Source organism: Nematolebias whitei, chromosome 11 (genome assembly GCF_014905685.2).
Source record: "Nematolebias whitei isolate Nwh7 chromosome 11, NemWhi1, whole genome shotgun sequence".
Classification (NCBI taxonomy): Eukaryota; Metazoa; Chordata; class Actinopteri; order Cyprinodontiformes; family Rivulidae; genus Nematolebias; species Nematolebias whitei.
Genome location: NC_056508.1, coordinates 38,453,670 through 38,469,814, shown reverse-complemented (window position 1 = coordinate 38,469,814; position 16,145 = coordinate 38,453,670). Strand labels below are relative to the sequence as shown.

General features: G+C 38.7%; 1 protein-coding gene across 1 annotated transcript in view; it reads right to left on the bottom strand.

The window, feature by feature from the left end:
* Positions 1-16,145, bottom strand: part of bsna (bassoon presynaptic cytomatrix protein a) — a 124,743-nt gene that overhangs the window by 79,493 nt on the left and 29,105 nt on the right. The window contains exon 2 of the mRNA XM_037684981.1: positions 10,878-12,416. Coding sequence (XP_037540909.1) covers positions 10,878-12,416 — 1,539 coding nt within the window. The remainder of the gene's footprint in view (positions 1-10,877; positions 12,417-16,145) is intronic.

Genomic DNA, 16,145 nt, shown 5'->3' with positions numbered 1-16,145 from the left:
TAACATTCCTTGAAGGACTCCATATGGCCTGCCACCTTTAAGGGTTAAACTTAGAATATCTTATGATGAAAAGGGTTGGGTTAAAGCCATTTGGAGCAAATTACACTACATTTGGAGATATCTCAAGATATCATAGTGCTCAGAGTGTGTTGATGATATCAGTTATCTACTGCCACACCATAGTTTAAGTCATTTTCTTTAAAAATCGTAGAATTAGAGCCACTTTTAAGTCCAATAAAGTAGATTAACTGAGGCAGCCACATTGGCTTTTGAAGATCCAAATAGTTAAAGAGTCATAGACAGACAACCAGTGGTTACTTTCTATGGGTTTCATTCAAATCTGTCCAGTGTTTCACAAGATATTTTGCTAACAAACAAGCAATATTGACCAAAGGTTAATGTCAGTTTTAAGAAAAGACCTAGCACAATGTGTAGCACTCAGAGAATGTGTTGGGGATGATGGTCAGCTACATTTACCTCATCAAACTTGATCTCAGTCTCTGTAAAACTGAATTAAATTTAGCCATTTTTGTGTTTGCCAAGTCTCTTTAGTTGTGGTGGCCATATTAACATGGACTGACTCCAAAAATTATTATTGTAGATGTTCATCAAACAATTCCTTTCTAAGAGTTTCATGAAAATCCCTCCAGTTAATCATTTTTTTTTTTTGTCACAGCTTGCGTCTCTCTATACATTTTAAAGACATCGGTGTTCGTCCTTTTGTCTTTGGTGGTGGGGAACAAAAAAGTCGGTTGTCCTAAAAGCTTTCATATGCATATTGCAGGAGTTTAAAATAAAGTATGTGTTGTTGCTGAATAAGTAAGGATTGCTGAGTCACCAATGAGAGTGTTGAGTGATGAGATAAGAGAGTAAAAGTAGACATTTTTAGATGTGGGAACAAAAAGAGCACAAAGACGAACAAAGCAGAATAAGGTGAGGAGTGAAAGTAGCTGAACCTGTGCAGAGTGGAGGTATATCACTTCAAGTGGATATTGATTGGAAAGTCGAGGGTTCTAAACTCACTTGGGCAAACGTGACTGAGAAAATTAATAAACAGGGGAGATGAGAAAAAATGGAGGCTAGAAAAGGACACATAGGAAAGAAGGTTGAGAGAAAGAGATGGAGAACTGTTGTATTATTAATTGGCTGAAGATGTTTTAAGGCCCAACAGAGAACTATCTCTCCATTAGGAGCTCTGTCGTTCCTGCTGCTGCTCTCATCCTCTATTTTTAATCCTTTCATCTCCCTAAATATGGAAACATGACTCTCTTCTTTTTTATTTTCTTCTTTTAACCTCACATGCTTGTTCTGGGTCCTAAATTAGAAATCTAAAGATCATTTTAAGGCTATCACTGGCTCAGTTTGTCTTAGATTTTGTTTTTGACCAACTACACGCAGCAGGTCGTAAATGTTAGAATCAGACTAAACACACTTGTGAATATTCATTCGATTACTTTCCATTTTTTGTTCAATGATAGATAAGATATTTTTATATGGATCATATTTATTTAATTTGTGTAAAAAGTTATTGTTCCACTTTATGTAAAAGGGATCAAAACCAGTAATAACTTCAGTCACACTTATCTACAGATGGGTGACAAACTGAGGGAAACAATTTCTTGAGCAAAAAGATAAAAAATAAAATAAATGTGATTCAACTTTTATGACTTTTACACACAGGATTTTAATGAAACACTGAGAGGATCTGTGTGTTATCTGTGTTTTGTGATCTTTGTGTTTTCCTGCTCTCCCTCATGTTGCCAGCTCCTGTCACACCTGTCCTCTATCCCAATCACCCCAGTTGTTCATCACTGTCTTTCATTAGTGTCACTATATATTCTGTGTCTCTTTGTTGCTCCCCTTTGGATGAATTGTCCTCTCAAGGTATCTCTGTTTTCCTCCGTGTCTCCCTGTTTATTTCCCACGTATGTTTTGCCGCCATGTCAGCCCTTTTGTTTATTTAAATAAATATTCTTTATTTTATCCTGGAGTTCCCTGAGTCTGTCTGCACTTTGGGTTCAAAACCACACCAGAACACGATGAACACTAATGAAAGATTTCTACTGATTTGTTTTTCATCTGCACCGGTAATTTGAACTGCAATCATCCTAAAGGTACCTCGAACAAAATCCTGAAAGCAGAAGAGTAAAACTTTCAGGCTCGTTTGATCATTGTTGGTGTAGACAGAACGCTGCAGCTCCGGGGGCCTCGTGTACAATGAATGCATGGATTTCTTACTGAAACATGACGTATGCTTAAATCAAGAAAACAAAGCACAAACTAAGACCCAGATACTTAAAGCAGTGCATATGCATAAAGAATCAGAATCCACTGTGCCATTGCACAGTTAAGTACAGGAAAATCACGTTCTGTACAGCCGTCTGAAGGATAGACGGAAGTGTGCCGGGGCTGCAGCTTCTATGAAGCTTTCCTTTTCGCTTAGATTAGAAAAGGGGAAGAAAACCTGAGGAAAGAAGGTATAAAAAAATAAAAATCTCTCATACCATATCCTTGGACACAGGGCACAATGTAAGGGAGCAAAATAAATAAATAAATAAAATCCACCTCAGCAAAATCATCATGCAGTAAATAGACATAATTCATTTTGCAGGGGGAGGAGGACGACAAGAAGGTGAGATTGCCCATGAACACTTCCAGATAGTTTCTATACACCTGATAAAGATGTTACAGTGTCTATCAGCCGGTACAATTCTGATAAGGGTCCACAGATGTTCTCGAGGGGTAGGGGTGACAAACCCAAACTCAAGGACATCCGGATTTATGTGAGCATTAGACGTCTATTGAGACACCTTTATTTTAAATATGCCAATAGATGCAACCCCTGCATGTGTGACTGTCCTCTGCACTATCAAAAATTATGCTTACATGCAAAAAGAAGATGTTACATTTATGTTTGGCACGCTGTAATCGGTTTCCCAGCATATCCTCAAAGTGTCACCAATGAGAGTTATTGTGGAAACATGCACACGAGGCTGAACATATTTCAGCGTCATTTCATTATTGATGCGTCTGAGAATTTTGTATGGGGGAAAAAGGCACATGTCACAGTTTGTGCGTGTGCACCTTTTGGTACATGAGCCCTGGGTTTAATTTATTTTGTTTTGAACTAAAGGGTTTGTTTCTCATGGAAAAATATTCAGCAGATGCAGTTAGAAAGTGAAGTCCTCTTGTTTTCATAGCTGGCGTGCATTTTACAACATCCTTACAAACACGCACTTGCATGGGACAAAACACATGGTGTGTGCACACATGTGCAAGAAGTGGGTCTTGCAGTGCAACAGCTGCTCCTTTCACATTGTTCTATTTTCAGCTGCTGACCAGCAAATGTGCTGATCTGACTGTAGAAATTGTTGTGACACACAAAAACACACACCATGCATAAACGCCCTCTCATCCAAGCGCACGCATGCCAAGAAAATTACATACATTATGAACACACTGCAACGCTCTCTTTACAAAATCGACTCTCACACGTGCAGATGCACACGCACACTGAATGATGGGTGGACACGTAAACTAGTGTGATTATTGTGATTTTTGACATGAAAAGGACAACAGTTTGTGTCTGTATTTAATAAATGAGACTTGAACATCATTTTTGCTGCAGGAAAAAAAACATTTTATTTGTTAGCTGTTGACTACATTTCAGGCAGTTTAATGCTACATTATGCAGCTTCTGCTTTTTGTTTAGTTTTATTGTAGTTTTTCTTAGCTCCATTACCTTTCTGCCTCCTGAGTGTCTCTCCTCTGCTCATCAATTTACAGATTGTTATTCTCTTATTAATTTCACCCATTGGGCCGTCAATGAGCAGGATGAGGGTGAAGATAATGACAAGATGAGATTAAAGACTTTGTTATGAAGGATAAACAAGACCTTGCTTTACTCTGGCGGCCATGGTGACCCTGACGGAGCAGACAGACAATAATAAATTGACCAATCAGCTCTGTGTAAACTAGTCACACACACACAACTTCTTGGTATGAATCAGAATGATGAGTCTGAATGTGAATTACAAAATATTACTATAACACTATTACTTTAAATGGATCTTCTCCATCAAACTATGAGCAGCAATAATTGGACTGAAAACCAACAGAACACTTAAATATCACCCACATCTGAAGGTTATGATGTGTGTGTGTGTGTGTGTGTTTAACCTGTGTGTTCATTTGTCTGTAGTGTTAGCCAAATATATTGTGAACCAGTGAAGGGATTTTAATGAAACACTCGGAAAGTAATCATTGAATACACATCTAGTACCTTTTTTTAAAGTCAACCCTATTCAAGATGGCCACCACAACAAAACAACCATAACAATCAAAAATCATTATAATTTTCAAGCTGAGCTTAGATTTGTTGTGAGAATATCTGATACTCAACCCCTAACCTAGGTCTGTTTTTTAAAACATTGTCATTACCTCTTAAAAACAATATTCCTGCCTGCCTGTTAGTAAAATATCTCATGAACTACTGAATTGATTTTGATAAATATCTTAGAAAATATCCATTGAATGATCATCTAAAACTGATTTAACTATTGGAAATAGATCTTATTACTGTTTTTCTTTTACATTTTGTACTTTTGTTAGATGTAACTGGGACCCTGTGTACACAATTTTGTTCCACCACATGTTGTGCGTATGATAACTATATTTTTTTGTGGTAGTAGCTGAACATCGTACCTAACACATTCATTCTACCTTTATTTATACAGACTAATCACATTGAGCCTCAGAGACTCATTTACAACTGAGACCTGATACATACTCAGAGTGTTATACATTTTGTAATATTTTTGTTTAAAGCTTTGACAAATCCACTTCGTCTGGTATGAAAAGCGACGGGCAACTTCAAGGAATGTTAGCCCTTGATTGTATTTCTAAAGATTGACATAACACTCTGTGTTCTGGTGTGGCATTCAGTTAAAATTTGCACAATTTCAGATTTTTCCATGTAATTTATTTTTGTTTCTGACAGCTTTTCATTGTGGGTTTTGTTCACTTAAGTTTCCAGTGTTCATTTCCTCAACAGATTGTGTTCAGCTCATGATCTTGTCTTTTTGTCTGTTACTTGAGATTTCAGCTCATTCCTGTGTTTTGTTCATGGTGTTGCTATTGTTTTATCGTTTGAAGTACAAAACCCAGCATCTCCTTTTTCTTTTATTCACCACCTCAGTTAGCTCAAGTTCGTCTTACCTGCCTACGTTTGTGTGTTCATTTTGAACAACGTGCTACTCTTTAATTTGCATTTGAAAACACAAATAAAAACAATTGTTTATATTAAAAAGGGATTCTGATCATTTTAAACGGTTCATTGCTTTAAAAATTAGGATCCTTTTTAAAACTGAATGATGTTAACTCTACTCATTGAATTTCTTAGATTTAAAAGTTTCAATGCCTGAATATTTAAAATGCAAATGGAAATCTATTAAAATTCTTCCAGCTTCAAGTTAAAAATGTAATGGATTTAAAGTAACTTGTCTCATCAGATAACAGTTCCTTAAAAAAATAATAATACTTTTTTAGGTAAAAGTACTAATAATTAAACTGACAAATGTTGAATACTTTGTAAGTTTTTAAATATTCACTTATTTCAAGACTCTTGTTACAATAATTGCAGCTAAGCTCTGCTTTCACATCTAGTCCACTTGACTAATTGAATTTGTTGAGCACAATTAGGTTCTTCTGCCTGGGAAAGCTTTAGAGGAAAAACAAATGAAGTAAATAATTCTAGTCCAACTTAAAGACAATGTTTACAATTTTTGAACAAGTTAAATTTAAAATAAGTTGTGCACAACTTCACAATAATAATAATAATAATAATAATAATTAAAAAAAACGAAACTTGCTCTGGTCTTGCCATTTCCACACATTTAACTCATGATAATGACCTGGTTACTCAGACTGTGCTAAAATTGTAGACATTTGTTTAAATAACTTTCCTACAGGTGGAGTTTGTCTTGTAAACTCAAGCCAAACAGCATCCAAGTGGAATGCATTTTTCTCTTTCTCAAATTAAGACGCGCATATAATCCACAACACACAAGCGGAATAAGTGTTTTTAGAATTAGCCTGACCAAATACCAGCTCATTCCACTCAGCTGCTCATATCAAATTCTATAATCACTTTTCTCCAGATGCCAAATGCTCAGTCATTCATCTGATCTCAGTTATCCAAATAATTGTTCCCACAGCATGTGGTGACAGCTGTGAAGGTCTGACTAAACGACTGGCTGGAGAAATGGCCTCATTTATTCCTTCATTAACACCTGCTCTCATGGTGCAGCTGTAATGTATGCACGTGCAATCATGGAATCATTAGGACGCTGTTGGAAGCACAAAATGTCCAATTATAGTATATTGTGTTACAAAGAGTTTGCTCTGGAAAATCTGCCGCAAACACAAAGTTTAATAGAAAGAAGGAGCTTCATTTAATGTTTTACAAGAAGAATAAAACAGAGTGAGGACGTTCAGATTGAGTTGAAAATGATAAAATATTAAAAACAGCCTGAGAAAGGTCTTACTATTTAGTTAAGTAGTCAATGCATCTAAATTAGATGCCAGGTCTATTTTTTAACAAGGTTAACGTCCCTTTTTTATGTGGAGGGGGCGGCATTAAAAACACATGGATCAAGCTGAGAATCTGTATTTTATTTGTGTTTTTAGATTTTGAGGTTCTTGTGTTTTTATGTTTTGAGATCTTTGTGCTTTTAGTTCTATTTTCTTGTGTCATCTGTTCAGCCTTCATGTTTTCCTCCATGTAGTCAGCTCCAGCTCGGCCACTCACCTGCTCCTCATCATCTTTCCCCAGGTGTTCGTCATCTGTCATTAGTTTCAGTTTGGTGACCGCGTGTTTCTTCCCCATCCGTGGATTGTGCTTCTCCCAGACGTTTGTGTTCTGTTCCTCTGTGTTCTCCCGTGCTCTGAATTATTATTTTTTGTTTAGTTTTGCTGCCACGTCAGCCCTTATTTTTGTTCATAAATTAGAATCCTTGATTTTACCTTTGAGTCTCTTGTGTCTGTCTGGACTTGGTTTCAACACCAACGCTGAACATGATCAGCTTGTTGGTCTCATTTTAGCCTCAACTACCCGGTTCTGGTTGGAGATTTAGATATAGTCTTTCCTTGAGCACTAACATATAATAATTACATTGTGTGACTTAAATTTTATTATCTGTGCTTCAACAGATGTGTCCCAGAATTTCATGATCACAAGTTCTGAGCACACTGTGCTGCAAAAGACTGTTATGATTCAAAATTCTGGTGAAAAATCACTCCAATTTTTTTTTTTCTTTAAACAGACAACTGACAAACCAGTGCAATCCCAGCACCTGCTGAAAAAAAAAAAAGTTGTTTATGAATTGTAATTTGTTAATTTTGTCCACAAGTTGTTTTTCCATCTATTTTTTTTTCCTGCTGTGAAAACAAGAAAAAAGTAACAGATGAAAGTGTTAACTTGCTCCAAACAAGAGGTGTCGTGATTTGCTTTAGCTAACTGCTTTTAATATAATACAGTGTATTAATATTATAATAAGTAATAATGTGACTGAGATATGATCGCATGAAGCCAGCTCACATGCATGTTATAGCAAAATGTTGATATAATTTTTACATATTTGGAAACGAAGTCCAGTTGAATGAAAATGTAAATTTAAGTGTGTAAATGGCATTTGGATATGTATTATCCATAAAGGCTTGTTCTCTGAGGTGAAGTACTGACATGATGATAGTTTTAAACTAACGACTGCAAACTGTGTTTTGCATCTACGAGATCAACTTTTCTTGTCCGTCTGCTTATTTTACTTTTTCTCCTCTTTTTCTCTGTTCTGCTCTCTGTCCTTTTGATGAATGCATGTCTGTAAGAGTGTGTTTCTTCACTGGACTGGAAGCTGCACTTGGTTTATCTTTACATGGCTAAGTTGTTCTCATCTACTCTTTTTTCCCATCTGTTTTTCTTTTATCTTTTCTTCACTATTTGTCCTTGTTTTTTCCTCCTTATGCTTCACTAAATGCCCATTCTTTAGGACAAACAGATAAAAAAATGTTTTAATTCCTTAGCACACATTTCAACTTCCTGTCTTTTCTTTTCTGTTACTTTCTCTCCTCCTATCAGATCCAAACCTGCATTTGGATCGATAAAAGGGAGGTGGGTGAGCAGTGGACCTTTACACCTGTTTCTTTGTTCCATGAGCAGAAGCACTTTGGAGGACAGGAAGAAAAAGCAAACTGGAAAGGATGTCTATATTTTGTAATTATGCTTCTCTCTAACCTGTCATTCTTTCTTGTTGCTGGTGCATTGCTGTGTCCACAAAATTTGTTTTAATCAGTCTTTTAGTCTTTGTGTTTTGTCTGCCTTTCTGTCTTCAATGCCTTCTTTTCATCTCTTCTCATCCATCTTAATGTTGAGCATGTAGTCTTTCCATCTCTGAACATTTTATTTTTTTTAAATGTACCCTTCATTTGTCTTTCGTCATTATCTTGTTAATCAACTCGTTTAATAAAATAAACTCTTCTTTTTTTAATTGTCTTTTGAAATGTTAAAAATTATGTTCCAAAATCTCCATATTCTTAGTCTACAAAGTGTTTATCTGTCAGAATGCGATAAAAGTTGTCTCAACACATACAGTTCCAGAATCGTGCTGCTCAAGGTGGCTGCATGTTGGCGCAGCTGTTACTTTCATTCTGGGATGTTGCTTTTGACAACTTTAATTCCTCTTTTTTCTGGATGTAAGTTGCTTTATTTGGATCATTATTTCCTCTGATATCAGAGGAATCTGTGCAGATTGTGCTGTGCAGATTGAATGATTTTTGCTGAAACCCTTTTTGCTTTTGGACATTTTGTTATGATGTGTTACCATGGCAACAAGGTGATTTTTTTTAAACAATTGAGAGCACCTGATTAACATCTCAAAAGCTCAAACAATACCTCAGCTACAGCCCCAAATCACAAATAAGTTAAAAAGGAGGTACTGTGGCTGCATCCCCATCTACCTGGCAGAGGTGCTTGAGTACTTGACTGCCGTGATCCTGGAGCTGCTGGGAAACGCAGCTTGTGACTACAAGAAGACCAGGATCACCCCCTGACACCTGCAGATGGTTGTTCACAATGACAAGAAGCTCAACAAGCTGCTGGGAGGACAGCCCATTGCTCAGAGAAGAGTTCTGCCCAAGATTCAGGTGGTCCAGCTTCCCAAGAAGACAGAGAAATCCACCAAGTCCAAGTAGACAGCTCAACATCTGCAGCCAGCTTCTTCAGCTCTGCTCTAAGATGGACCAGTACAAGAGATCCTTCCTGCCCACAGCCATCAGCATCTATAATAACTCTAATGAAACCAGGATGATGAGTTACAACATTTAATTTCCCTTTGGGATTAATAAAGTATTTCTGAATTTAATTTAATTGAACTGTGAACATAATGTGACGCTGTGTTGATGAGGCCTTTAGTTTGTATGCTCTTCGCGTGCATGCGTGCATGCATGCGTGCATGCATGCGTGCATGCATTATTTTCATATGTACAGGTTTTCTCATACAAATCAAACATGCATCATGTCATTTTTATTAAACTCCACATTGTTTAAGATTGAATAGATGAGCATTGTGTTTATATAATTTGAAGAAAATAACCTTTTTTTAAATTGATGCATAAAAGGAACTTGGGCAGTTTGTGCAGCCCCACGTGTGCAGTTGATTTGAGCTCTAAGCTCCACATTAAATACTCTCTCAGCAGGCAGAGTATGTGTGACCCAACTGTACACACATGAGCAGAGCACCAGCACTGTATGACTAAGTACATTAGCACTATTTGCACCCACTGTGACACTTATTTTTTGATTTAGTATGCATTGGAAACATTTTAACATAATTTTGACTCGTCTACCACCTGCTGGCTGGTTATTACATCACTTCATTGTTTCCATCACTGGTGTGAATAAAACCTCAGTGGAACTTCCAATGACACAGGCAGCCACTGTGACTCGGCGATGGAGGAGAGTTATGTCAGTACTATTTTTTCTTAATCAGAATCGTCTAACTAAAATAACATGACGTGCAGAAATGACCTAAAATACTCATTTGCAACAGGCTAAAGAAAAAAATGACTGTGGAAAAAAATATGTTGTCTTTCTTGTTCTAATTGGCTGAATTGGAAATAAGTAGGAATTGAATATAATATAAATATATAAATAAATATTTAAAATATAATATTTGATAGAAAATACATTATTGCACATATGCTGAGGCTAATACTTAAAAAAAAATAAGAATAAATAAAAAACAACGTTCATGTTTGCATCTGTGTGTGCTTGTAAAGGGTGATATACAAACATCACAAACAAACAAATGTGGAGATATGAATTATGTTGAAAGATGGAGAGGGTGAATAAAAAGCAGGATTTCTTCTAGAGAGACAGATAGTTGTGCTTGAAAGAAAGCAGGGTTGTAGTCGGATGGAAATAAAGGAAGAAAACAAAGCAAAAAAAGAAAAAGTGGTGAAAGATTAAAAAAACAAGGCATTTGGAAGAATGTGCAATTAAAAATGGTTCAGCAAGCGTCATAAACAATGATAGAAGTGCAGAGAAAATAAATTAGTTTAGGACAAACCGTAACACGAGAAATTCAAGTCTTACTGTATCTGCTCAGTGAAGAAGCCCAGGAGCAGAAGAATGTTTCTTTTCCTACTGTTGACATTGATTTGTCTGGGATGAGTATGAAGTTTGTGTGTGTGCACACATGCTTGTAAATATGTGTAAATGTACAACAATATATAGTTAGAAAAAACTACATGTTGGCATTTTCCCCATGAATCAGTGTTTGTGAGACCTTGTCTGTACTCTGTATGTGTGCTTCTCCTCTTACCTCAACCAGATGTGGAGTCGGGTTGAAGCCACACAAGTTACACACTTGGCTTTGACACTGCGTACAGGTGTTGTAGTTGGGAGGGTCTGAGTTGCAGATGTTCAGCTCCGTTTTACAGAGAGGGCAGTTCACCTTGGGCTTCACCGGCTCTGGAGCTACCACAGGTCCTGCCACTGGCTCCTGCTTCTGCAACACTTTCTGCTGCTGAGCAGATGTTTGCTGATGTTGTCCTAGAACATCCTTTTGATATTGACCATGTGGTTGCTGTTTTGGCATTTCTTGTTGTTGGGTCTGTTGCTGTTGTTTTTGGGTTGGTGCATGTTGTCCACCTGTTGTTCCTCCTATTTCACCTGGTGCATGTGGCCCACCTGGCTGACTTGGTGCATGAGGAGCTCCCATTTGGTTTGGCAGATAAGAACTCCCCATCTGGCCAGGACCACAAATACCTCCAGTTTGATCTGGTATATGAGGACCCCCTATCTGACTTGGTGCATAAGGACCTCCCATTTGACTTGGCGCATGTGGACCCCCCATCTGACTTGGTGCATGTGGACCCGCCATTTGACTTGTTCCACGAGGAGCCCCCATTTTGCTTGGTGCTTGAGAACCACCCATTTGGCTTGAAGTTTGAGGACCACCCATTTGGATTGGAGCTTGAGGACCCCCTGTACTGAAAGGTTTGATGCCGGCAGTCCCTTGTTGCTGCTGCTTGTTTTCAGGAGTTGCATTACTGAACACCACCTTGCCCCGTGCAGGGCTTGGCTGTGTGGAGGCTGTTGGTAGTGGGTCAACATTGATCAGAGTACTAGCCTGATTGAGAAGTGAGGCCCCAAAACCAAACAGTTTGGTCAGGCCATCCTGGGCAGGGATCTGACTCTGAGGTTTATGGGCTGGAGAGGATCCAGCACTTCTAGTTTGGTCATGGTGCCGTGACACAGACTGATGCATTGGAGAACCACGGCCCAAATCGGGTTGTGAGGGTGCCTTTGTCAAACCAGGGAGAGGTACAGCCCCGGGGTGGGGAATCCGAGGACCTCCTAGCTGGCTGGAGCCTCCTGTTGTACCTCCAACACCTCCTGGAGCTCCAAGTCCTCTCTGGGAGTATTGGTCAGACCTCATGCCCTGCTGAGAGGGCCCTGTCTTACTCTGGGAGCCACCAGAGCCCAGATGTGTCTGTAAGCTTTGAGAGGTGTGAGGCTGTGTCTGGGGCCCTGGTTGTGATGAAGAGTATGGCTGGGGCTGAGACTGGGGATACTGCTGGGACTGGGAGTAGGGTTGAGTCTGGCTGTAAGGCTGCGACTGAGGTTGCTGTTTCTGTTGCTGCGGCTGCCGCTGGGGAGACTGACTTTGTGCCAAAGGTTTGGACTGTGCTGCTGCTGTGGGCTGTGTTGGCTGTGCTGCGGGCTGCTGAGGCTGGACAATGGGTTTGGCTTGATGCGAGGGAGAGTGAATCTGCTGCTGGCTCTTAGAGCGAGGCGTGGTCATATCAATGCCAAGAGCTCGCTGCATCTGACAATTCAGACACAACCATTCTTGGACCTGCAGACAGAAAACAGAGATGTTGTTTTTCAGTAACATTTCAAAATCCAATTCACTTTGAAAATAATTTAAATTAGACTGGAGTAATGTGTTACAAATATATTTCTTATCAGGCAAGAGCCAATCAAACCCAAGACTGTTTACCGACCATCAGTCTGCTAAATGGAAATAATCCAAATGTGCTTAGACACAATTCATTAGAAAATGAACCAGACATGTCCAGTCACTGGGTTTGAACAATGACTGAAAAAGGTGCATTGAATCAGTAATTGAGGTTGAAGATCTCTGTGCATGCTCAGCACTAAAGCTATAGACATGATTGACTCATCATACCTGTCAAAGTTGCTATTGATTTGTATACTTTAAATGTCCTTGCTTACTAAGACAAGATGCTTCTTATCATTTATGTAATGCATACGATGCTCATCTAACTTCTAAACTGCAAATGATCAAAATAATACAAACAGGAGCATAGATTGTGGGTAATCTTTCCTTCACCATCAAGAAAAGCTGAAAGAAATAAATCAACCACCATTTGACTACAGAGCTGAGTGATTGCACGAGCTGAAAGTGCGACCCAAGTGAAGCACATCACATTTCTCAAACATCCAATCGCCTAAATCCAAACTGACATGCAGAAATCAAGTGTGAACACAAGTGGGACACCAGCAGATACAGTAAGACACACTTAGTCAAATGAAATGAATGCATAACTGTCTGCATCTGAAAATAAAATAAAGCTTTACCCATCCTCTTTTCCGTCCTCCTCCTTTCCACTCTTCTTCCTTCTCTTAAGAACTGATACTCCTTTATGTCCGGACTGTTCTCGGCTGTCTCTAATTTATCCCGACTGCAGAAAACCCACAGCTCCTGAGCCCACATTGACAACCTGCTCTTGTCCTGTCTGTCCCAGTGAAGCTTTGCATCCCCCACTGCAAGCAAACTGCCATGAATAGCGCTGTTTTAGCTCTGCTGCAAAGCTAGTAAATCTCTGCACATTTCATGTCTGTCTTCCATCCCCTTTCCTTCCCATAATGCAATGCACAAATATATTAACACCCCGCTTCATCCTAGTACTTAACCTCCCCAAACGTATTACAGACAAACTATTACTTCAGAAGAAGAGGTGGTTGCTTAAAATTGAGAATGAAATGTTGAAACAGTAGAAAATGCTTGCGTCAGTCGCATCTTTCAACCACGCTGTCCCAGCCAGCTTTGCTGCCTGGCATTTCTAGCTTGAAAGCATCACTGATCCTATTTTCTGTTCTCACAGCGGCTGCAGCCATCACTACACTCTGACATCCTCCTATCCTCCCTAACATATTCTTTCTGCAGATGTCCCTCCTAACATCTTGGCTTTTCTAATTCTGGCGTGCTCTCTCTACGATGCGTCTTCTGTTTGTGAGTTTTCTTGTTTTGTTTAGCTTTTTGTGCATGTGCGTTGCATTTCTTGCAATCTTTCAGAACAGGAATAGCTAAAAAGGAGGGAAATTTGAAAGTATAATTTTGCTGTGCATGCTCTTTTTGCATTGTACTGCCATAATTCAGCTGCTGAAGATGGTGAAAACAAGATGAAAACCCCTCCCCTCTGCTTTATGAACCTCATCACATGAGACACTTGAAGGAGTGAGGGATATGTCAAAAGGAATGGAGAGGATGGAAAGAACAGGAAAGAGATGGGGAGAGAAAACGATGCAGGGAAAAGGAGTCAGCAGATTTATAATCTAAGCAGCTCTTCAGTTCCCAATACGTCGAGCTTAATCAAGTGCACAGCTGTTCAGAATACACTCTTTTGTGTAAGTGTAGTTAAAGTCAATGAATCTTTTAAATATCTGAGTTCATTTGTAGCAAGGAATCATATGGAGATAAGAATAGTTCCTCTTTATAAGAATGGTGAGAAATGTGTGTTCACTAATTACAGACCAATATCCTTGTTGCCCCAATTTTCAAAAGTATTAGAGAAATTATTTATAACCAGATTAGATTGATTTATAAATAAACAGAATAGTTTAAGTAATAGTCAATATGGGTTTAGAGCAAATAATTCAACTTCAATGGCTCTCATGGAACTAATAGAAGAGATAACAAATGCTGTTGATCAAAAACAGTATTGTGTTTGTGTTTTTGTTGATTTAAAAAAAGGCCTTTGACACTATTGCCCACACCATTCTCCTTGAAAAACTGAACAAATATGGCATTAGAGGATTAGCACTGCAGTGGGTATCCAGTTATTTGAATAATAGGAGACAGTTTGTACAGGTAAACGATGTAAGATCTGAATTTTGCGTTAATGGATGTGGAGTCCCTCAAGGCTTGCTTGTATTCTGTCTAAAATGAGCCTCTCTTGAAAATTAGTCCTTGTGATGACACTACCGGGCAGCACGGTGGCGCAGTAGAGCTGCTGCCTCTCAGCGAACAGGTCCCTGGTTCAAACCCCGGTCCAGGGGCCTTCTGGGTGGAGTTTGCATGTTCTCTCCGTGCATGCGTGGGTTTTCTCCGGGTACTCCGGTTTCCTCCCACAGACCAAAAACATGCATGTTAGGCTGATTGGTAACTCTAAATTGTCCCTAGGTGTGAGTGAGAGTGCATGGTTGTTTGTCTCTATGTGGCCCTGTGATGGACTTGCGACCTGTCCAGGGTGTACCCCGCCCCTCGCACAGTGATTGCTGGACATGGGCACCAGCGACCCAAAATGGAATAAACGGGTAAAGATAATGGATGGATGGATGGATGGATGAGACTACCTGTATAAATACATGTTAAATACAAATTTAAAAAAGCAAAGGGGATAATTAGTAATGGTATGGGCATCTTAGGCACAGTCATTTTGCAAAAAACAAACAAAAAAAAACTTCACATGATAAAACACAAAGAGACATAAAATGTTTCCATTCACAATAAAAGCCAGATTAATATTTTTGGACTTGTTCTAGCTGAATCTTTAACTCCAAACTTTTAAGCATTACGGTAATGTTACGGTTAGGGAATTCTAGAAAGGAACTGATGTTTGAAGAGGATCATTCCATCGCAACACCTCCTCCTTCAACCCAAAACATGAAAGCATCCAACATTGTTGATGAGTAGTACTCATTATTGTCTCTAAGAGGTTCATGGAAGAGTCCTGACAACTTTTTGAAAACCAGTGCTCCTACTGTGACCCATCAGACTGTCACATGGACACCTTGCAAGCGTGCCTTTGAGCCCTGCAGGAGTCACTTCATGTTTCAGAACTCACGCCCAAGTATGGTTCACATTTCAGCATGCCAATTTGCATGTGGAGTGTCAGTAAGCTCAGGCAATTTCCAAACCCATAGAAGGTATTATAGGAGAATAAAGTGCTGTGAGAATCTCCAGCCCTGATGAGTCTATACATATCTGCAAAATATGAAAAAAATCTGGAATGAATAGATAATTTTCTGGAAGACAGAATAAATGTATATTATTGTTACATTTGTAAATTATTATCCCTGCCCAATAAATTACAGTCAGTCGTGGAAATGTAATAATGGCTTCAAGGGAAGAAAATATTGTTCTTCCATGAGGAGATATCTCACATTCTGTATTAGTGGACCCAACTTTGAACATTAAAATGAATTTTTAGGCTGAACTATTTTCAATTACATTAAAAAACCACTTGATCCTCTTGATATGTGCTTCCATTTAGAGGTTTATAGAATACAAGGTGTCAAGAAAAACTGTATGTATGTATGTATATATATATATATATAT